Source organism: Ursus maritimus, unplaced genomic scaffold, assembly GCF_017311325.1.
Source record: "Ursus maritimus isolate PB19 unplaced genomic scaffold, ASM1731132v1 scaffold_14, whole genome shotgun sequence".
In the NCBI taxonomy this organism is placed as follows: domain Eukaryota; kingdom Metazoa; phylum Chordata; class Mammalia; order Carnivora; family Ursidae; genus Ursus; species Ursus maritimus.
Genome location: NW_024423786.1, coordinates 44644180 through 44665767, shown reverse-complemented (window position 1 = coordinate 44665767; position 21588 = coordinate 44644180). Strand labels below are relative to the sequence as shown.

The window sequence follows — 21588 nt, the reverse complement described above, 5'->3', positions numbered from 1 at the left end:
GGGGGGGGGGGCATCGAAACGATAGAAACCATCCCTCCTGTCCACTTCGTCCACAGCTGTGCAGAGAAGCTGCAGTCAGATGAGCAATTTTCCAAGAACCTCTTTGGGCCGCCCCTAGAGTCGGCCTTTGACCACGAAGACTTTACAGGTGATGGGGGTGGGGGCTTCAGGGGCACAGGCTTGGCTAGCAGGAGGCTGGGTGGGGCCATTGCAAGGGTAGGTGGGAGGGTGGGCCAGGCTGGAGGGAGCATTCGGGGGCCCTGTGCGGGTCACTGAGAAGATAGACTGGTCAATGGGATGGTGGGCGGGGCCACAGCGTGAGTGGGCGGGGCCACCGAGAAGGCGAGGCCTCTGTAGTAGCGTAGGTGACCATGGATGGACGGGCGGAGCTTCAGCGGAGAAGGAAGGGGCCAGGGGGCGTGGCCTGAGGGGTGGGCGAGGCTTTGAGTGGGCGTGGCCCGCAGGAGGAAGGACGGGGCCTCCATGTGGGCGGGGTCTGGAGCTGGCACCCCCGCCCCCCCCTCCAGGCTCCAGCAGCCTCGGCTTCACCTCCAGCCCCTCACCTTTCTCCTCCTCGTCGCCCGAGAATGTGGAGGACTCCGGCCTGGACTCGCCATCCCACGTGGCGCCTGGCCCCTCCCCGGATTCCTGGGTCCCCCGCCCGGGCACCCCACAGAGCCCACCTAGCTATAGGGCGCCGGCCTCCGAGTCGAGGGGGACACGGCCCCTGCCAGCGTCGGACTCGCCACAGCCCCTCGCCCCATCCCCGGGTCCCTGGGGGCTGGAGGCTGTGGCTGGAGGAGGTGAGTCCAGGAGTCAGAGTTATCAGAGCCCTGGGTGGGGAAGACTGGGCACCTACTGTGGCCAGGGCCTGAATGGGGTGCTGGGGACAGCCCAGAACCCTCACCCTTGCAGGGACAATAATGAGATGCATATTTAACAAGGTGGAGATGGCAGGTGCCTGGTGAGGGCTCAGAAGGTTGGAACCTCCCTGAGGAGGTGACCTCTGAGCTCAGAGTTGATGGAGGTGAGGAAGGAACCATTTGGCCGTGGGGGGCAGGGTCTTCCCAGCCCAGGGCACATCCTGTACAAAGGCCCTGGGGTGGTAACCAACAAGGCCCTTTGAGGAACAGCTGGGAGGCAGGTGAAGCTGGAACAGAGTGATGACAGGGGAAAGGAGGGAGAGGAGGGAGATTGCTCCGAGCAGGACCTGGTAGTCTCTGGGAGTGATGTGAGTTGTACCCCTAGCAAGACCTGGGCTTGCTGTGACTCAGATTATGGGCGCCCTCTGTCCACCTGGGGGTGGGAGCTGGAGACCAGGCTGGTGGGGAAGTCGGGATGAGGTAACAGTGGGGAGAAGCAGGCACGCAGACACGGGTGAGAGAGCAGAGGGGTCAAGGTGGAGCTCTTGAGGGCAGCTGGGCGTTCCAGGGAGGAGGAGAACAGGCGGGGAATAAGCTGGAGTGGGGGATGTTGAGACCGGGCCTCTAGATGTCAGGCGGCCAGTGAACCCTGAGTTCGGGGGAGGCCAGATTGGAGCTCCCCAGGGGCAGCTGTGTGAAGCAGGAGGGGAGGCCGCCCAGGAGAGGGAGGGCCCAGGGTGAGCTGGGGCAGGGCTAGGCTACAGGTTGGGAGGAAGCTTTGAGTTGTGGGGGGGTGCGGGGGAGCCTGAATCAGAAGGCTGTGACCACACGAAGTCCCCAACAGCGGCGACACGGGTGCTCGGCGCCATCCTTGATTAGAGAAAGAGCCAGTTTGGAGCTGATTCAGGGGAGGCCCCAGGGGAGTGAGTGTCAAGCACGCGTGTAGACTAGTCAAGCGGAGTTGTCTGAGCCTCACCGTAGAACTGGGGTTCTCCATCAGGCCGGTTCTGCCCCCTAGGGGACACTTGGCAATGTTGCTGCTGATCTTAGATTGTCACCACTAGGGGGATGGGTACTATGGACCGCAGGCGGGTGGAGGCCAGGGATGCTGGTCAACACCCCACAGGGTACGGGATCCCCCCCCCCCTCCGCCGCCCGAGATAGCTCGGGACCCCGGTGTCAACAGTGCTGTTGAGAAGCCCTGTGGCAGAGAGGAGCACACCAGGGGTGTAGGTGGGAGGGGAGGAGGGCGAGCAGGTCTCCATAGATGGAGCCTAGCAGGGCACCTGAGTGATCAGCAGTGCCTAGTGAGTGACCTTACTGGGTGAGACTGAGACACAGGCCAGAGTCGGAGGCTACGTCATACTCATAGTCACAGAGAAGATGAAGGTCACAACCCCCCCGCCCCCCACCCCGGGCATCCAGAGCACCCAGCCCTTGCTCGCATACCCCCAGTAACCCCTTACTGGGCCATCAGTCCAGTGTCTGGGAGGCTCGGGGCTGTGGATGGCCTCTGCAATCCTGTCCAGCATTCTCTCTGCAGCCCCAAGACTTCAGACTCAGGGGGTCTCCCCAAAATAAGCCTGACTCCCAGTTTTGGGGAGAAGTTCCTTTTCTGGGGAGGCGCGAGAGGCCCATGGCAGCATCTCGGCTGTACAGCTGTCTGTCTCTCACTCCCTCCCCAGACGTGATGCCCGGGCCTGCTGACCCTGCAGCCAGAGAGGGCCTGGCAGCGCCCCCCCGGAGAGCCCGCGCCAGGAAGGTGTCCTGCCCCCTCACGCGCAGCAACGGCGACCTGGTAGGGTGAGGGTGAGGGGGTGCAGCAGTGGGAGCAGGGCCGGGGGTGCCTCTGGTGGGGGGCAGGCAGCATCAGGGTGCTGCTCCCGGGGTGTCACAGCCTGGCCTGTCTCCTTCCCCAGTCCCGGTCTCTGAGCCCCTCCCCGCTGGGCTCTTCCACTGCCAGCACCCTTTCGGACCGGACGGGCTTCTCATCACAGACGGCACACGGTACGGTGGGGCAGCCCCAGGCCCCCCTCTGGGCCTCACTCTCACCCTCTCTGGCCCGGGTGGGTGGCTAAGTGAGGCGCTGGAGGCCCTGCTGGCAGAAGGTGGGCTCTGGAGCCTGGGACCTGTGCCCACTCCGTCTGTCCCCATTCCCTCCGGCCCCATCAGGAATCTCCAGGGGACCCAGCCCTGTGGTCCTGGGCTCCCAGGATGCCCTGCCTGTAGCTACCGCCTTCACCGAATATGTCCATGCCTACTTTCGAGGCCACGGCCCCAGGTACGCAGTGATGGGGGGACAGGGACAAACAGGACTCTCTGGGGCCTCTGGGTCTAGGTTCCAGGAGAGACAGCCTTCAGCTGTGTTTCTTGACCTGCTTTACGGTGGAAGGGCCTCAAACTCTGAGCCAAGCAACCAGGCCCCTGTCCTGAGAGCAGTGGGAACCACGGAGGGTATTAGAGCAGGGAGAGGCCTCGTCGTAACCACAGGTTAGAGCAGTTGCGCTGGGCATCACGTTGACGGGTGAAGGGAGCGAGACCAGAGGCCAGGCCCGTGGAGGGCTGGGTTAAGGGTGAATCGAGGGACCAGGAATAATCTAGGGGCAGCACCCAGTAGGGAAGACCTGAAGATCAAACCACAAAGGGGAGAGTATTCAGCCTGAAACCCAACGTGAGGACAGATCTATAACTGAATGTTTTGCTTTGAGCTTCCTGGTAGCCTAGGGGTCAAGAGAGCGAGGGAAGGGGACGTTCCTGCCTCCTTCAGCCCAGTGTGGTTTCTTCCTGGTGCCTGGATTGCTGTCCAGGCAAGGGCACAAGGACACCGGGCACGGTCAGGCCCTCGCTTCTTCCGAGGGGCTCGGGGAGCCACAGGCTGTGGTAGAGTCAGGAGAGAAGGGAGGATGAGGTGCCAGCAGAGCCCCGAGCCAACACCCAGTCTCCTCACCCCCCACCCCAGCTGCCTGGCTCGAGTAACTGGGGAGCTGACCATGACCTTCCCAGCGGGCATCGTGCGTGTGTTCAGCGGGACCCCGCCCCCACCTGTCCTCAGCTTCCGTCTCGTGCACACGTCCGCCATTGAGCACTTCCAGCCCAACGCCGACCTACTCTTCAGGTACTGGAGGGGGAGTTGGGGGGTCAGAGGCAGGGGGTCCCAGAGGCTGGTGGGGTCCGGGAGCTCCCTGCCTGTGAATTCGGGCCCTGCCTCCTGGGATTGGCTGTGTGGCCCTGGGCAAGTCACTCTCCCTTCGGGACCTCATTGTTCTTTTCTTCTTCGCCTCCCACCCCCCACTCCCCACCCCCCACCCCCGGGGGCCATGCTTGCCCGGGCCCAAAGTGAGCCAGGGAATCCGCCTCTGTAGGAAGCCCTTGGGGTAGGTCGGAGGCTGAGGGCCTCGGGAAGGTGTCTCCCCAGGGTTGGGGTGATTATTCCTGGTCTCTGCAGTGACCCCTCCCAGAGCGACCCTGAGACCAAAGACTTCTGGCTCAACATGGCGGCTCTGACCGAGGCCCTGCAGCGCCAGGCGGAGCAGAACCCGGCCGCGTCCTACTACAACGTAGTGCTGCTGCGGTACCAGGTGCGCCGCGGGGCTGGGACGGGGCGAGGGAGCCGGGACGGGCTTAGGGCTGGGCAGGGTGAGCAGGCCGAGGACGTGCAGGCCAGGGTAAAGAGAGCAGAGGGAGCTGGGGGGGGGTAGGCAGTGGGGGGGCAGGCCCCCCATTAGTGCGGGTGGCACCATTATGTAAATTAGGAGAGGCCCCATCCCGGGGCCCTGAGCTGGCATCCGGCAGCCACTCTGGCAGAACGAGGCACTCTCTTGCCCTCTGCTGGAAACTGGTGTCATACAGACTCTGATCGAAATGATCTCTTGAGCAAGGAGGAAGAGGCTCCCCGGGGTGGTATAGACAGTGCTGAGTCGGGTCTGGCAGAGTCCAGGGGGTTGAATAGTGCGTGGCATGGCAGGACAGGACGGCCTAAGCTGTGTCCCCTCTCCTGTTCTCGCTCCTCCCAGTTCTCCCGCCCGGGTCCCCAGTCTGTGCCGCTACAGCTGAGCGCCCACTGGCAGTGCGGGGCGACCCTCACTCAGGTCTCGGTGGAGTACAGCTACCGGCCCGGTGCCACGGCCGTGCCCACACCACTCACCAACGTCCAGATCCTGCTGCCTGTGGGGGAGCCCGTGACCAACATCCGCCTACAGCCAGCCGCCACCTGGTGAGGGCGTGTGGGAGGCCAAAGGAGGCACGGCCGTGACCCTAGAGCCCTCCCAGACGTCTCCTTGATGCAGCAGCTAAAGGGTCCGCCGTAGGTCTGACCATTCAGCGGGAGCCCCCTTGCTTAGAGCTAAGGGTGCCGTTATCAGCAATAATAATATCGACACCAACCGCTTCCTGTGTGTCAGGCGTGTTCCATGTGTTCTATATACACGGACTGGTGCAGGGCTTTTAGCACTCCCTTGAGGTGTGGACTGCCATCATCCCCCTTTGTGGAGGGAGAACTGAGGCAGAGGGAGGCTAAGTCACTTATCTGCCGTCACACCAGGATCTGAACCCGGCCGCCCACTCTCTGCCCTGGGCTCTGAGTCACCCCACCATGGTGCCTTTGACCTGCCACGAAGAACCCGGACTTGAAGGACTAAATGCATTATCTAAAAATGCTGCAAGGCTGTGGGGTCCTTGGGGGCCAGCTGCGCCACACCACACATCCATTTTACAGATGGGGAAACTGAGGCGAGGGAGAGGACCTGGCTTGCTGGGGTCACGGAGCTGAGAGGTGACCGAGCTGGGACCCTCGGCTCCCACTGTCCTCTCTGGGAGAGACCTGACCAAGCTTTTCTTGATGCCAGGAATCTGGAGGAGAAGCGGCTCCTTTGGAAGCTTCCAGATGTGTCTGAAGCAGGGGGTGAGTTATGGTTGCGCGTGAGATCTCAGGGGGTTTCAGGTGGGAGGGGCTTGTTTAAAATGTGGGAGAATTGGGGATGTGCTGGGGGAGAAGTGTAGACATGGAGGAAAGCTTAAAAGGGCTTTGACAAAGCTGTGGGAGAGGACATGGGGGGGGCAGGCATAGCAGGTACAAAGGCCCTGAGGCAGGACTCCTTTGCAATTTACACATAGCCCCGAGGGGCCAAAGGAAAAGGGTTCAGGAGCACAAGAGGAGGTCAGAAGAGACAGAGGCCACAGTTCAAAGGGCTTGGGAAGAGCCCGGGTCCCAGCAGGACTGGGGCTGAGGCTGGGACACGGCTGACCTCAGGCCTCCCCAGGCTCTGGCCACCTATCCGCCAGCTGGGAGCCATGCTCGGGCTCCAGCACACCCAGCCCTGTGGCCGCTCAGTTCACCAGTGAGGGGACCACTCTGTCCGGCGTGGACCTGGAGTTGGTGGGCAGTGGCTACCGCATGTCACTTGTAAAGAGGAGGTTTGCCACAGGTACTCCCCTACCCGCCCTGCCACTGCCCGGCCCTGAAGCCAGGACCATGCCAGGCCCTGAGCCCCATCCCCTGCTTCTGCCAGGGTGCGGGGTAGGGGGGCATCTGGGGTGTTTGGGATGGTTGGTGGGGGTTGGGCCCTTGAGGCCCAGGATGGTGTGCCCAAGTGGGGAGGGTCAGTGAGGGCCGCAGTGGGAAGGGTGGAAGGGCCCCTGTAGGGCGTCCTTGCGAGGACCCAAGACAGGGAGCCGGGAGCCACACGGCCACACTGCCCCCACCCCATTCTCCTGCCACCACAAGGGGCTACTGGGGCCCACAGGGCAGTGGGACCAGTGAGTTACAGGGGTGTTTGCAGGAGGATCGGGGGATCCCAGGGGAGGGGCAAGGGACACCCCTCCCTTCCTCCCCGCTCATGGCACCGCCCGCACAGGGATGTACCTGGTGAGCTGCTGAGCCCGCAGAAGCCGACCAGCCCCGCTGGCCCCCAGCTCTGCACTGCGTCCTGGTGCTCGCTCACTGATCCCTGCCTTCCTGCCAGACGCTGGGATCGCACCCCGGCCTCCCTTGGGGCCCGGACTCCGTGGAGAAGGAGCCCCACACCCAGCCTGGCTGAGCCGGAGAGTCACTCTTGCGCAAGCCAATTCCCATACAGGTCCTTGGACTTTTAATGTTCTTTGAATAAACTTTATTTTCTAATAAAATAAATAAGCCTTTTCCTGCTCCACGAAATTTCCTTCACGTTGCCAGAGAGGAGAGGAAGGGAAGATGGGGGGGGAGATGTAATACCCCTAATGTTCCCCACCGCCCCCCTCCCCCCACCTAGCCTGTGCAAGGTGGCACCAGGGGGTTGAAAAAGCCAGACATGGACACCCCGAGCTCCATGGACCTCTGAGCTCTGTGAGCTTAGAGCTGAGCTGGTGGAAGGGACAAGGACTAGAGGAACCCAGAGGGGGATTCAGGCTCTTCCTAAGGAGAGGGCATTATGAATGGGGCTCTGAAGTATGAATAAAAGTTTGCAAGATAGGGGCGCCTGGGTGGCGCAGTCATTAAGCATCTGCCTTTGGCTCAGGGCGTGATCCCAGCGTTCTGGGATCGAGCCCCACATCAGGCTTCTCCGCTAGGAGACTGCTTCTTCCTCTCCCATTCCCCCTGCATGTGTTCCCTCTCTCGGTGGCTGTCTCTCTCTGTCAAATAAATAAATAAATAAATAACCTTAAAAAAAAAAAAAAGAGTTTGCAAGATAAGGATGGGCATTCCAAGCAAAGGAATGGGGAGTTCTGAGTTCTGAGAGAAATCTATTAGTCAATCTACAAACATTGATTAACTACCTACTGTATGCCAGGCCACTGGGACGTGGCTGCGAGCAGAACAAAGCTCCTGGAAGCCATGAGGCTATGAAGCCAAAAGGCCTGGGTTTAGAGCCTGCTTGGCCACCAGGGGCTGTGTGACTTTGAGCGAGTGACTTAACCTCTCTGGCCTCAGTTTCCTCATCTGCAACCCATCTCACTGGGGGGCTGTCAGGAGATTGCACACTTCGAAGAGCACCTGACACAGAAGGAACATGCCAGCAGCGGGAAGCCCGGGGCAGGGGGCACGTGAGCAAGGGGTGGCCTGAGGGGCGCCCAGGACAGGTGAGGTAACCAGCACATTCCGAGCTCAGCGGACGACCCTAGATCCCGATGGACACATGAGGACCCTGAGCCCACGCAGATCCCGAAGACCAAGCCGGCGCAAGATGGAGCTGGCGACACAGGAAGCAGGATTTGACCTTCACTCTAATCCTCCTACTCTGTCCTCCAGAGACAGATGGGGGTGGGGTGGGGAGGGTCTGGCCGTGCCTCAGTTTCCTCATCGGAGAAATGGGGGGAGGGGGGTCCTCTAGCTGGGGGACCTCTGGGGAGCATCCGCAAGGCACCTTTGACAACAAAAGGGGGGCGGTCCAGGCAGCCAGGGCCCCAGCGCGCTCGCTCTCCTGCCTGGACCAGGTACAGGGCGAGGACTCCGGAGCCAGGTGAGGCGGTCCCTCCCCCTCGAGGGGGTCTCAGCTCCTCAGCGGCGACATCAGATCACCTGTGGCTCCCTGAGCTCGTGGGCCTATAAAGGAGCCAGAATCAAATGTCTGAGCCAGTGGGAGTGTGCCTTCCCTCCTAAGTGTGCGTGTGTGTGTGTGTGTGTGTGCGTGTGCATGTGTGCTCAGTGGCCTCGGCGCCTCCAAGATGGTCCCTGTACTGGCCCTGAGTGGCTGAGTGGCTGGGGTGCCACGTCCCTGCCACGGGCCACTACATGACAGGACGCAGTCTTATCTGCCGCCACATCCTAGCAGCTTTAATTTGGCTTTCTTCGGGTCACGGGTGAGGTTAGGTGCATTTTAAAACACAGAAGGCATTTCCTGCGTGTGGCCTTCGAATAGCCAGGCCTTCCGGAGCTGGTATGACTTGTGCCTATCTTTGGAGGACGATTCCCAGAAAGGGGGGGTGGGGTCCCAACTGGCTGTGGGTGGGCAGGTTGTCATGTGGTGGCTGATGATGCCCTGGTCTCCTCTGCCTGGGAGGCTCCCGAACCTCCATTTGGGGCACAAAGTGATTAGGTCACTTGCCTCAGAGGCCACCCCCAGTGGGTGAATGGCCTCGTCAGGTTTTCTTTTTTTAATTGAGAGGACATTCAATTAAAATAACAGGAAATGAACCACTGGAAGTGAACAATTCAGTGGCACATAGCACGTTCACCATGTTGTGCAGCCATCACCTCTATCTAGTTCTAGAACATTCCCTTCACCCAAAAGGGAGACCCCATCCCCCATCCTCATGAGCTGTCACTTCCTCCGCCCCTCCCCCAGCCCCTGGCAACCACCAGTCTGCTTCCAGTCTCTAGACTCACCTGTCCTGGGCATTTCATATAAGCGGAACCGTGCACTTTGTGGCCTTTTGTGTCTGGCTTCTTTCACTCACGATGTATTTGAGGTTCATCCATGTTGTAGCATGTCAGGGCTTTATTCCTTGTTACGGCCGAGCAATATCCCACTGTAGGTGTTGTTAGCCTTAAAATTAAACGGCCGGTTATTTCACCAGCAAAATGGGTTTCTTTGGGAACAGCCGAGGAACTACAATTTGGGACATGCAGGTTGTGGCAAAACTACAGGCATGTCCCATAAACAAAGGAGAGGCACGTTATTTCATGGAGAAGGAAGAAGTGGGGAGGAGTTGTTTTGAACTAAAGTCCATTGGAGAGAAGCAGAAGTTCAGGGCGATGACGGTTTTTCATTGGCTAAGTTGCTGAGATAGTCCAGTTCTTGCAGGAGATGCCATGTCCACTGCTTCCTGTTGGGGTTTCTAGTCCATGATTCTTTCCTGTTGCAGGTTCTTCTGTTGGGGCTGTAATTGACACTTCTTCCTGTAATTGACGTTGAGAGGTAGGGCTCCCCCACTCCTTTTTTTGTGAACTTTCTCTTTATCAATTTTCACATTTCCCCATTTGGATCAAGCTCTTTCTCCAAAGGCATTGCTGATCAAGAGTTGGGTTTTCTTGGAGCGCCTGGGTGGCTCAGTCGGTGAAGCATCCAACTCTTGATTTCGGTTCAGGTCATGATCTCAGGGTGGTGAGATCAAGCCCCCCGCGTCCGGCTTTGTGCTCAGAGGGGCATCTGTTTCTCTCTCTCTCCCTCTCCCCTTCCCCCAACTCACAATTTCTCTCTCAAATAAATAAATCTTTTTTTTTTTTTTAAGATTGTATTTATTTCTTTGAGAGAGCGAGCGAGAGAGAGCACAACCAGGGTGAAGGGCAGAGGGAGAAGCAGGCTCCCCGCTGGGCAGGGAACCCGATGCAGGACTCGATTCCTGGACTCCGGGATCAGACGCTTAACCCTCAAATAAATAAATCTTAAAACAAAAGTCAGGTTTTCTTAATCCAGTGACTTTGTATCCTTTGATGTCAGGAAGGTTCTTTCCCGGGTGTCGTGCCGCAGAACTGCCCAAAGGGCAATTACGCAGAATGGAAACCTACTGTGTCACATTGGAGCAACAAGGGCAGGTCTCGGGAGAACCTCAGGCACTTCCCGTACGTAGCCCATATTTATCAAGATGGTAAGCGCTGGAGATCATCTCCTTAGTGGGACAGAATCATCTCCTTAGTGGGATAATTACAGAATCGAAAGTAACATAACAACTCCAAACTGTGTGACAGTTCTAAACCGGGATCCTAGAGCTGAAAGTCGCCAACTAAAAATATTTATTGGCACTCATTCAGACAGGGGACAGAAGTTCTCTCTATGGAGGCAAATCCGGAGTCACATCTGCCTCCTGGAAGTCCCTGCTTAAAGGCGCCATGACAGCAGAGCTGGGACGACCGCAGGAGCCCACTGATGAAATTATTTGGGGAAAATCGGGGATATGCGTGTGGGAAGATACGCTGCAAGCATAAGCAAGAGGCAGTAGCTAATGAACTTTTGGCAAAACAGCAACACTTCGTACACGTGTTAAACGGTATTGTTACCCCCAAAGAGCTGTTTGGAAACAAACAAAGACAGCCGGCTGGTTTGCAAGTTCTGACACTGTGAATTTGGACAAGAAGCCAGAGTGAGTAAACAATTCAGGTGAAAGAAAAAACTGATGAATTCTGAACCTTTTAACCTTCTAAGCCTTCAGAAAAAGCAATTGAGGGGCGCCTGGGTGGTTCAGTCCCTTAAGCGTCTGCCCTCGGCTCAGGTCATAATCCTGGGGTCCTGGGATGGAGCCCCGCATCGGGTTCCCTGCTCAGCGGGGAGTCTGCTTCTCCCTCTCCCTCTGCCTCTGTGCTCTCTCTCTCTCTCTCATGAATAAATAACATCTAAAAAAAGAAAAGAAAAATCAAGTGAAAACTTAATTTGTCACTGGATCATAATGAAACCATTTCTGAAGGTCTATATTCAAAAGAAGAGGGTTCCCCCCTTTCACAAGGGCTTCAGAAATGCGGACGAGGGCACCGTCTCTCCGTGAAAGAAAGAAGATACAACAGTGAGGAAAAGGATACGGGCCTGCTCCGGGCATCTTGGGGAACCTGCCTTGGTAGATGTCGTCGGCTTCAGCTCTGGGAAATCTTTACTTACCTGTCACCCGATGGCATGTAGACACACCCAGCCAGGGTTTGGTGCTTTTTTTAGCTGGGTCACGTGAATCCAAGAGTCTGTTCTCTGGAGTTTGGTGGCATGAGAGTGTCTAGTAATGCCTGAGGAGGGCCTTTCCAGTGAGGTTCAAGGGAGCCTTTCCGGAGCTGTCTTTTCCAATAGACGAAATCACCAGCATTCAAGGAGTGATGCTTTAAGGTCCTGGCCACCGCCTCCACCCACCCCCACCCCTACCGGGAGTGCACTTTGGAAAGATTACCCTGCTAAAGCAAATTTTTTTTTTTAAAGAGAGAGAGAGAGCGGGAACGGAGGAGGAGGGGCAGATGGAGAAAGAGAGAATCTCAAGCAGCCTCCACGCTCAGTGCAGAGCCCAACTCGGGTTGGATCCCACGACCCTGAGATCATGACCTGAGTCAAAACCAAGAGTTCAGGTGCTTAACCTACTGAGCCACCCAGGCACCCCTAGCATGGTTATTTTTTCATCAAAGCAATTAGGTCTTTACAATATTGAAGTCTATCTCCTTTATCAGCTGTAGGGCAAAAGAGGCAAGAGGCAAGTGCATTGGACATCCTATGACCATCTCAAGGGGTGAGAGTCTAGGAGTTCCAAAGGGGGTACACCTGAGGTTTCAAAAGACCGATGACAATGCTTTCGGCCAAGGCATTTGGAGGGTCCCTACAAATTCTGTGTCCTAAACAGAGTCTTTTTTTCTTTTTTAAGTGAGCTCTATGGCCAACGTGGGGCTTGAACTCAAGACCCTGAGATCAGGAGTCGAATGCTCTACCGACTGAGCCAGCCGGGTGCCCCTTGAGTTAAGCCTCAATGATGCTGTCAGGGTGCTCGACTAACCCTGAGAATTAGGGCCGGCATGCCCCCCGAAAGTAAACCAGCCCAACAGCAGACTTGTCAAAGCCCCTGACTGGTTAAAATGGGTTCCCCGATCGTTATGAAATTCCAGAGAAGTTCCAGGGAGAGATAATCTTTTCTAAACCAATTTTAGCCACAGAAGAGACAGTGGCCTGTCTACAGTGGAAAGCTTCGTTCGGTCCAGTGAGAAATATACAAACCACGACTCAAACGTATTTATACCCATGAGACAAGGAAGCTCTAGGAAATCCATTTGTGTGACCAGGTTTCCCAGGACTGTACTTGGAACAGGTTAGATGAGCAAAGGAGGCACTTGTCGTGGCCTTATTACAATTTCCCAACGACACTAGGTCGGGGATGCTCTCGTTGTGTCAGCGAACCAATGGTTTAATGCATATACAATGAAAAGTTGTGGGACTTTTAGAATTTCTGGTAGAGGAGCGCCTGGGTGGCGCAGTCGTTAAGCATCTGCCTTTGGCTCAGGGCGTGATCCCGGCGTTCTGGAATCAAGCCCCACATCAGGCTCCTCCGCTGGGAGCCTGCTTCTTCCTCTCCCACTCCCCCTGCTTGTGTTCCCCCTCTCTCTGGCTGTCTCTATCTCTTCAAAAAAATTAAAAAAAAAAAAAAAAAAGAATTTCTGGTAGAGCCGAATTGTTAGTTGGTCCAAACCAGAGTTCTCTCTTTTTATCAAACCAACAACTATTAGATTTCCAATACTGTTTTTCCTTTTCTGGGGCCAATGATTGGATGTCTCTGTTCAGTTTTTTTGTTTTTGTTTTTTCCAAATTATCGTTTGGGAGAACCTCCCTTGGGACGATGACAGAGGTTTGGCAATTGGCTTCCTGGAGAGCAGCATGGGGGGGGGCCAAAATATCAGCAAGGTTGTTTATTTGGGCCTCCAGGGAGTCAAGTCTGGAATAGTCAGGAATCTTACTAGTAGCCAGAGCAACTGGCAAAATATGGCATCTAATACATTTTGGACGTAGGAGCTGTTTTTATTATATTCCTGCTGGAGATAAGGGAACTTTGCTGTTTCCAGAACATCCCAAAGTTATGGGCTACCTCAGAGGTGTACTGACATACGTATGGATATAAATGTTTGCAGTTTTGCCCTTGGCCAAAATACAAGGATGGACCCCAAGAGACAATTTCTTCAGTGGCCTTAACTCAAAGGGCAGTGGCGGAAATGGCTGTGAGGCCAGGGGGATGTCCCCAGGCTGCAGGGTGAAGCTGTCGGCTCTTACACCCTCTGGGTGGATGACGGTCCCCACGATGGGGGAGCAGAAGGCAAGCTGAGGGTGAAGCCCAGGGTGACCCCCGCGACCACCCCCCTCCCAGCGGGGCGATGTGTGACGTTCCTCAGGCACTCCAGGCCGCCCCAAAGCTAAGGCAAGGGAAGACAAAGGGTAACTCATACTTCCCTCCGGGACGCTCGCCGCTGTCTTAACGTCCACGCTTTACTAGAGGGAAAAACACCCTGAGCTTGACAATGGCCAGGCCCCCAGGATCCTGAGAATTTCTAGAGCAGATGAAATTCCTTTTGAAAACCTCCCTTTGTCCTGACCTCCCCCAGCTTCCAAGTATATAATTACTCACCCCTCACAGTCCCCTCACGGTCCCCTCACAGCCCCGGGGCAGCAGCCCTTTCTGCCCACGGGTCCTGTCCCCGTGCTTTAATAAAGTCACCTCCTTGCACCAAAGACGTCTCAAGAATTCTTTCTTGGCCGTCGGCTCTGGACCCCACCAACGCTCCTTACCCGCGTCACCCATATTGTTAGATGAGCCCATGGAGGGCATTTCCTTCCCTCTCACAGACCAAGAGGCAAAAAATGAAATAGATCATTAGGACGTCCTAAGGCAAGGGGCTTTATTAGGTTTTTCTTTAAAGCCTCGAAGACTATGTCACCCCTGTCTTTCCAAACATTAGGGTTAGGGCCATTTTATTTTAAAGATTTTATTCATTTATTTATTTGACTCTAGAGAGAGAGCACAAGCAAGGGGGGCAGGAGAGGGAGAAGCAGGCTCCCCACCAAGCAGGAAGGCCAGTGCTGGGGCTTGGGGGCTTGATCCCAGGACCCCAGGATCATGACCTGAGCTGAAGGCAGACAGTCAACCGACTGAGCCACCCAGGCGTCCCAGAGCGATAGTATTTTAATAAAGCACGGAGAGAATGAGCCCTAAGAGAGAAGTCTGGAATCCAATTCTGACAGTAGCCAGCCAGTCCAAGAAAGCCTTGTAACTGGCGCTTAATTTTAGGTTTTGGGAAAGTCAGGATGCCTTGAAGTCTACTTGGATTCAGAGGAAGTCCTCATTCCCAAAATCAAGTACCGTAAGCACTGAACTTGAGTTTGGGCAAAGGGCAATTTGTCTCTTTAAGGTCAAGAATGTTAACAGGTGGATGCTGTCTTCCTGTGAAGAGCTTCGAGAAGGGAGGCAGGGAAACAAATCATGGGTATACTGGAACAAAGAAGGACCTGCGGAAAACCTGACGTCATCCAAAGCAGCCGCCAGCAGTAAGAGGGGGGGAAGTAAGAGGCTTCCTCTGTGAAACAATGAGCCATTTCCATCCAGGTATATTTCCATTCTTCCCAAGTGAAAGCAAAAAGATAGCGGCTTTTCTTATCAATTGCAATACTAAAAAGCCACTTGAAAAGGTCAATTCCGGAGAAAAATTGGCTTTCAGTGTGAACGGATTTTGAGAATGGGGGATGGGAGCCTCGGGGTGCTGAGGGATCATGATGTGATTTGCTTTGGGTCCCAGGGCAAAAGGTCAAGAAAGACTTCTTGAGATGTTTTTGGTGCACAAAGGTATTTTTATTATAGCACGGGGACAGGACCCATGGGCAGAAAGAGCTGCACTGGGATTGTGAGGAGTGACTGATTCTATACTACGAAGTCCGCGGAGGGAGGTGGGGGTAGAGATCACGTAAGTTTCTAAGGAATTTCTGTATGCTGAAAGCAGCGTCTACGGGACCTTGGAGGTCTGACTATTGTCAACATAAGGTTGCTTTGGGGCGCCTGGGTGGCTCAGTGGGTTAAGCATCTGACTCTTGATTTTGGTTCAAGTCGTGACCTCAGGGTCAAGAGATTGAACCCTGCTGAGCAAGGAGCCTCCTTAAGATTCTTTCTGCCCCTCCCCCCTCCTCTCTCTCTTTCTCTCTTTCTCAAAAAAAAAAAAAAAAAAGATATCGGTCCTTTTGGTCTCTAATAAAACCTCAACACTAAGGCAGCCATGAGTTCCTTGAGGAATGTGATGCTTCTCCTGTTTCAAAGGATTTATCAGTGGGCTGCAGGTTGTAGAGAGATTTAATTTAAGCTACATTTTTCTTGCTTTTGTTCTCTTCATCAATAACAACGTTATTTATTGCTCAGAGGTCCGGACAAAGCTTTATCCTTCGCTTACCGGGTTTTGTCACAGGTAGAACAGGATTATTACAGGGACAAGTGCAGGGGATTATAAGTCCACGAGCCTTGTAATCCTCTGTTATGAACCCTGATGCCCTGAAGCGCTTCTTTATTTATAGGATATTGATTAATTCTTTTTTTAAAAAAAGATTTTATTTATTTGTCTGAGAGAGAGAGAGTAAGAGAAAGCATGAGCAGGGGGGAGGGAGAGGGACAAGCAGACTCCCCCCTGAGCAGGGAGCCCGATGTGAGACTCGATCCCAGGACCCTGGGATCATGAACTGAGCTGAAGGCAGACGCCTAAACCACTGAGCCATCCAGGTGCCTCTCTCTCTTTTTTTTTTTTTTGTAAAGATTTTATTTTTCAGAGAGAGAGAGAGCACAAGCAGGGGGAGCAGCAGGCAGAGGGAGAAGCAGGCTCCCTACTGAGCAAGGAGCCCTAAGCAGGACTCAATCCCAAACATGACCTGAGCTGCAGGCAGATGCTTAACTGACTGAGCCACCCAGGGGGTCCTTAATTCTAGAGAGAAGTTTTAAGGGATCTATCTGAATCTTGATGAGAGGTGCTCTGTGAGTTCTACTGATATCTGTTGGAGACTTTGCCCATAAAGAGGGTGGTAGCTGATCCCATGGGGACAAAGGATCAGTGTCCACAGACTCGGCTATCGTAAGGTCAGAAACAGAGCAAATAAAAAATGCCAAAGGTTTGGGGCACCTGGGTGACACAGTCAGTTGACTCCTGATTTCAGCTCAGGTCATGATCGCAGGATCTTGTGGTCAAGTCCCACACGGGGGTCCACACTCAGTGGGGAGTCTGCTTGAGGTTCTCTCTCCCTCTGCCCCCTCCCCCTCTCTAAAATAAATACATCTTTAAAAAAATATATCAAAGGGTCATTTAGTTCACCTGGTTGGCTATTTTGATTACTACTGTCAAATGCTAGAATTAGTCCCCCCTTTTGGAAGAAAGAAATTCCAGCATAATATTTTTCCAAGAAATCTTGGCCCAAAAATGAACAGGGGTGGAGGAAGAAGGGAGAAAAGGGTGCATATCTCTCAAAGGGCCTAGACAGAGGAACTAGGTTCCGAACCAGGAACGCGTTGAGGTATGTTAGAGCCCCCCACTATTGGAGCTGCTTTAGACCTCCGAGACTGGGGCTCCGGGACAGCAGTGGGGTTCAGGACGGAGAATGTAACTCTGGCGGCGATAGGGACACAGAGAGCAGAGAGATGCATTCCCAAAGCGGACAGGGGTTTCTCTGAGCCAACTAAAAGGAGAAGAACCCCGCCACTGGGAATTAGAAGGGCATCAGAAAGCCTGGCTAGGGGGCTGAAGGCACCTGGGGACTTACACTGATAACAATCTTTTTTCTAATGTTCCAGCCCTTGGCAATAATAGAAAATAGGGGGGTTGGGATTGGGGGGGGGCTTCATTTGCTGGAGTTGAAAATTGAGAATTAACGGACTTTCCTCTAGGTGATTGATCTAAGACGCGAGCGAGCTGGCTTGGCAAATTAACTAAATCTGGAGTGGAGATAGTTTCCCATTCTGTCCTCGTCCTTTTTAATTAAAAGGAGAAAGATCCTGGTTCAGCCCATTAATAAACAAAGAGCTAAATGCCACCCACATGGATTGAACATCTAAAGGAAGACCAGAATTTTTTTTAAAGATTTTATTTATTTATTTATTTATTTATTTATTTATTTATTTATTTATTTGAGAAAGTGAGAGAGAGCATGAGTACGAGCAGAAGGGAGTGCAGAGGAAGAGGGAGAAGAAGACTCTGTGCCCCCATTTGGGGCTTGATCCCAGGACCCCGAGATCATGAGCTGAGCTGAGGGCAAACACTTAACCCACTGAGCCGCCCAATTTGAAATTGATTCTAATGGTCATGAAACAGTTCACCAGGCTTTTGTGTGCAAGCCTGACCTTCATTCCAGAAGCTAACAGAATTGCTCAGTGGAGATTCCCAGCGAGTGTTCTAGCATCTAGCCAAAAGTGAGAGGGTCTGGGGCGCCTGGGTGGCTCAGTCGTTAAGCATCTGCCTTTGGCTCCGGGTGTGATCCCAGGGTCCTGGGATCGAGCCCCGCGTCGGGCTCCCTGCTCTGCTGGGAGCCTGCTTCTTCCTCTCCCACTCCCCTGCTGTGTTCCCTCTCTCGCTGGCTGTCTCTATCTCTGTCAAATAAATAAATAAAATCTTTTTTAAAAATTAATTAATTAATTAATTAAATCTTAAAAAAAAAAAGTGATGGGGCGCCTGGGTGGCTCAGTTGTTAAGCGTCTGCCTTCAGCTCAGGGCGTGATCCCGGCGTTATGGAATCGAGACCCACATCAGGCTCCTCCCTATGAGCCTGCTTCTTCCTCTCCCACTCCCCCTGCTTGTGTTCCCTCTCTCGCTGGCTGTCTCTCTCTGTCAAATAAATAAATAAAATCTTTAAAAATAAATAAATAAATAAATAGTTTTTTAAAAAAGTGAGGGAGTATGTTTCTCTAAATCCCTTTCAGGTTGTTCCCATCCGGCTAGTTTACCCAGTGTTTGGCCTGGCCCTCACCAACAAGCAGGTGGACTAATTGGTTTAAATCTCAGAAGCCCGCTTGGTAAGTTTTGACTAACCAGGCTAAATTCTTCAGCAGACCTATGGGGGTCCTCAGTCGCCCTAGGAAACTCTGACTGGCTCACAATTCAGCTTCAGTCCAGGGAACTGTAAGAAATGTGGGGTTTCTTTGGTTCCTCGGAATACTCACTTTAAAAGGACAGGTTTTAAGGGGTTCAGGAGAGAAGGGAGCAGGGAGAGCCTTGGAGGAAGATGAGGAGATAATCAGGATGGGCCTGGGGGGCAGGAGGCGGTGCCCAAGGAAGGAGGATGCTGGCCTGGGAAGTGGAGTTTGAGCATTAAGTGGCTTCTGTGTGTTTGGAGACAAAGGAACCGAGGAAAGGGGAAAGAGAGGCCTCAGAAGCCATTCTGACTTCTTTCAATTGCTTGTTTGCCTCAGTTAGTCGAGAAACCGTATTTGGGGAGCTCCTGGGTGGCTCCGTTGGTGAGCATCTGCCTTGGGCTCAGGTGGTCATCTGAGGGTCCTGGGATGGGGGGGGGGGGTTCCTGCTCAGCAGGGAGTCTGCTTCTCCCTCTGCCTCTGCCCCTTCCCCCCAGGTGCTCCCCACCTCAAATAAATAAATACAATCTTTAAAAAAATGGTAGTTTGCAAAAAGGTAATTTTTAGATTCATGATAACATTTGAAAGCTTCAAAATACCAATTAAATTAGGCATCCCATGCGGTTTTGCCAATGTTATTTTATTTTTCAAAGATTTTATTTATTTATTGGACAGAGAGATTGAGCACAAGCAGCGGGAATAGCAGGCAGAGGGAGAGAAAGAAGCAAGACTCCCCGCTAAGCAGGGAGACCGACAAGGGGCTGGATCCCAGGACCCTGGGGTCATGACCTGAGCTGAAGGCAGACGCTTAACCGACTGAGCCACCCAGGTGCCCCAGTTCTGCCAATTTTAGAGCCACGGCTGTCCAATTCAGTTTTGAGAAAAGTTAAGTTTGGGGAGATCAAAGCTTCCCCATAATCGCCAGTTCTAAATTAGTTCGCTTTAGAGCCCATTTAGTTTCGAAACGTGCAAGAGGAGAGACCACAGTTTTTAAACATAAAACCAGCTGGGGTCCCAGAAAGGGGGGCATGGAGGGGGAGCTCAAGGCATTTTGATGACTAAGATCCCATTTCTTAGAGGTATTCCTCTAGAGTGAGAAGAAAAACACGCTAAACGGCACAGTTGCCACAGGAATAGCCGGGTCCCAGCAAAGGCCAGCACAGTTCCACTGGGAGCGGCCCAGTTCCAAAAAGAAGCCAGCTCAAAGGGGTCAGTTCCAGTAGGAACAGTCTGGTCCCATAAAGGATACAGTCCAAAGGCCCAATGAGTAATCTCAGAAAGGACAAAGCCTTAAAACAGATCCTAAATAAAAACCTGGAGAGCTCAGGGGTGCCTGGGTGGCACAGCGGTTAAGCGTCTGCCTTCGGCTCAGGGCGTGATCCCGGTGTTATGGGATCGAGCCCCACATCAGGTTCCTCTGCTATGAGCCTGCTTCTTCCTCTCCCACTCCCCCTGCTTGTGTTCCCTCTCTCCCTGGCGCATGCTCTCTCTCTCTGTCAAATAAAAAAATAAATAAAATCTTAAAAAACCACACCAGCAACAAAAAAAACCTGGAGAGCTCAGAACACAACAGGGAGTAGAGCTTGAAATCAAGGAGAGACTTACCCTCCATGGTCAGGAATAAAGCGCTGCGCTCATTGGGCTCTGTGGGTTCTGGGAACCGCTTTGCTCACTAGCCTCAAAGTTGTTGGGCGTCTTCTCTGAATCCCACTTCTGACCACCAAGTAATCTTAAAAATACAACAGCTAGTTGTTTTACCCGCAAAATGGATTTATTTGTGAATAGCAGAGGAATTACAGTTTGGGACATGCAGGCTGTAGCAAAACCACAGGCATGTCCCATAAACAAAGGAGAGGCACGTTATTTTATGAGAAGGAAGTTGGGAGGGGTTGGTCTGAACTGAAGTCCACTGAAGAGAAGGAAGAGTTCAGGGTGATGACAGTTTATTGGCTGAGTTCCAGGGGTAGTTGACTTCTTATGGGAGATGCCATGTCCACCTTTTCCCCCTTTGGGGAAATGTCATTGATAATTGTTGCCTGTTGATGGTTCCTCCAAAGGGAGTCTATAATTCACATTTCTTCCTGTAATTGATATAGAGTGGTATGCCTCTCCCTTCCTGACTCCACTTTAGTGAGGTTTTCCTTTTGTGTGTGTGCGTGTGTGTGTTAAGTTTTTATTTATTTATTTCGGAGAGAGAGAGAGAGACAGAGCCAGAAAAAGCATGAGCAGAGGAAGGGCAGACGGAGAGGCAGAAGCAGGTTCCCCACTGAGCAGGGAGCCCGATGCGGGGCTCGATCCCAGGACCCTGGGATCCTGACCTGAGCCGAAGGCAGACGCTTAACCAACTGAGTCACCCAGGTACCCCGAGGTTTTCCTCTATTAATTTTCACAGAGTACACACATGTGTCCATCCATTCATCTACTGATGGACACTTGTGGTTTTTCTGCCTTTCGACTATGATAAATAGTCCCGCTACGAACGCGCTTGTACAAGGATCTGTCTGAACACCTGTTTTCAATTCTCTTGGGTAGAAACCTAGGTCATAAGATACTTCTAGGCTGAATTGAACCCAGGCCCTCTAGTGCCGTAACGTGCCCTGGAAGCTTTTGGGGCCACTTCTGCTGTCTCTGGCCTTCCACCTTCTGCCCTGGCAGGCCTCAGTTTCCCCCAGTGAGCAGGGCTGGGTGTGCCCCAGCTCACTTCCTCCACCACCACTCTGAATACATTAGAGCAGTGTTAAGCTTCCAGGGCAAAGGGTGGCAAGAAGTGTCTATTGTGGAAGGGATGAGAGGGGCCCGCCCCCCCAGATCAGACAGTTGGTTCCAGCTCCTTGGGGGGCCCATGAATTCAGGGGAGCGGCAGGGCCCCAGGAGGCAGGGAGGAACTTAAGCTGAAGCCTGAGCAGTGGCCCCCTCCAGGGGGAGAATTGGCTTCAACAGGCTGCAAAGTTCAGCGTTTTTCCTGGCAAGAAAGTGTTGCACATACGCCCCTTCGGCCTGAAATGCCCGCGTCTGGTCCAGTGACATTTGATGTAATCGCCCTTCATACCCGCAGAGTGTAGGCAGTGCCCTTGCTCTGTGTGGACCCTGCTCCCCTGACCTCTCCCAACTGGAGGAGCCAGGGCTTAGGTCCTCCATTTTACACAGGAAGAAACTGAGGCACACCCAGGACCCGCCCCTTTTCCTCTGGAAGAAGTAGGGTTGGGGGAGGAGGCAGGGGGTAACTAGAACCATCACCTGGCTCACACCTATGGACCTGGATCTCCCCCCACCCCCACCC

At 53.8% G+C, this 21588-nt stretch overlaps 1 protein-coding gene across 6 annotated transcripts in view; it reads left to right on the top strand.

The window, feature by feature from the left end:
• The window catches only part of FCHO1 (FCH and mu domain containing endocytic adaptor 1), a 29045-nt gene extending 22047 nt beyond the window's left edge, over positions 1-6998 (top strand). For 5 of the 6 annotated variants that reach the window (XM_040629052.1, XM_040629051.1, XM_040629048.1 and 2 more), the window contains 10 exons: positions 528-803; positions 2549-2661; positions 2783-2870; positions 3036-3144; positions 3823-3978; positions 4309-4441; positions 4877-5076; positions 5708-5763; positions 6122-6286; positions 6716-6998. In XM_040629052.1, coding sequence (XP_040484986.1) covers positions 528-803; positions 2549-2661; positions 2783-2870; positions 3036-3144; positions 3823-3978; positions 4309-4441; positions 4877-5076; positions 5708-5763; positions 6122-6286; positions 6716-6738 — 1319 coding nt within the window. In that variant the 3' untranslated portion in view covers positions 6739-6998. The remainder of the gene's footprint in view (positions 1-527; positions 804-2548; positions 2662-2782; positions 2871-3035; positions 3145-3822; positions 3979-4308; positions 4442-4876; positions 5077-5707; positions 5764-6121; positions 6287-6715) is intronic. The other variant, XM_040629050.1, reaches the window with a different exon arrangement.
• Positions 6999-21588: the final 14590 nt, after the last annotated feature.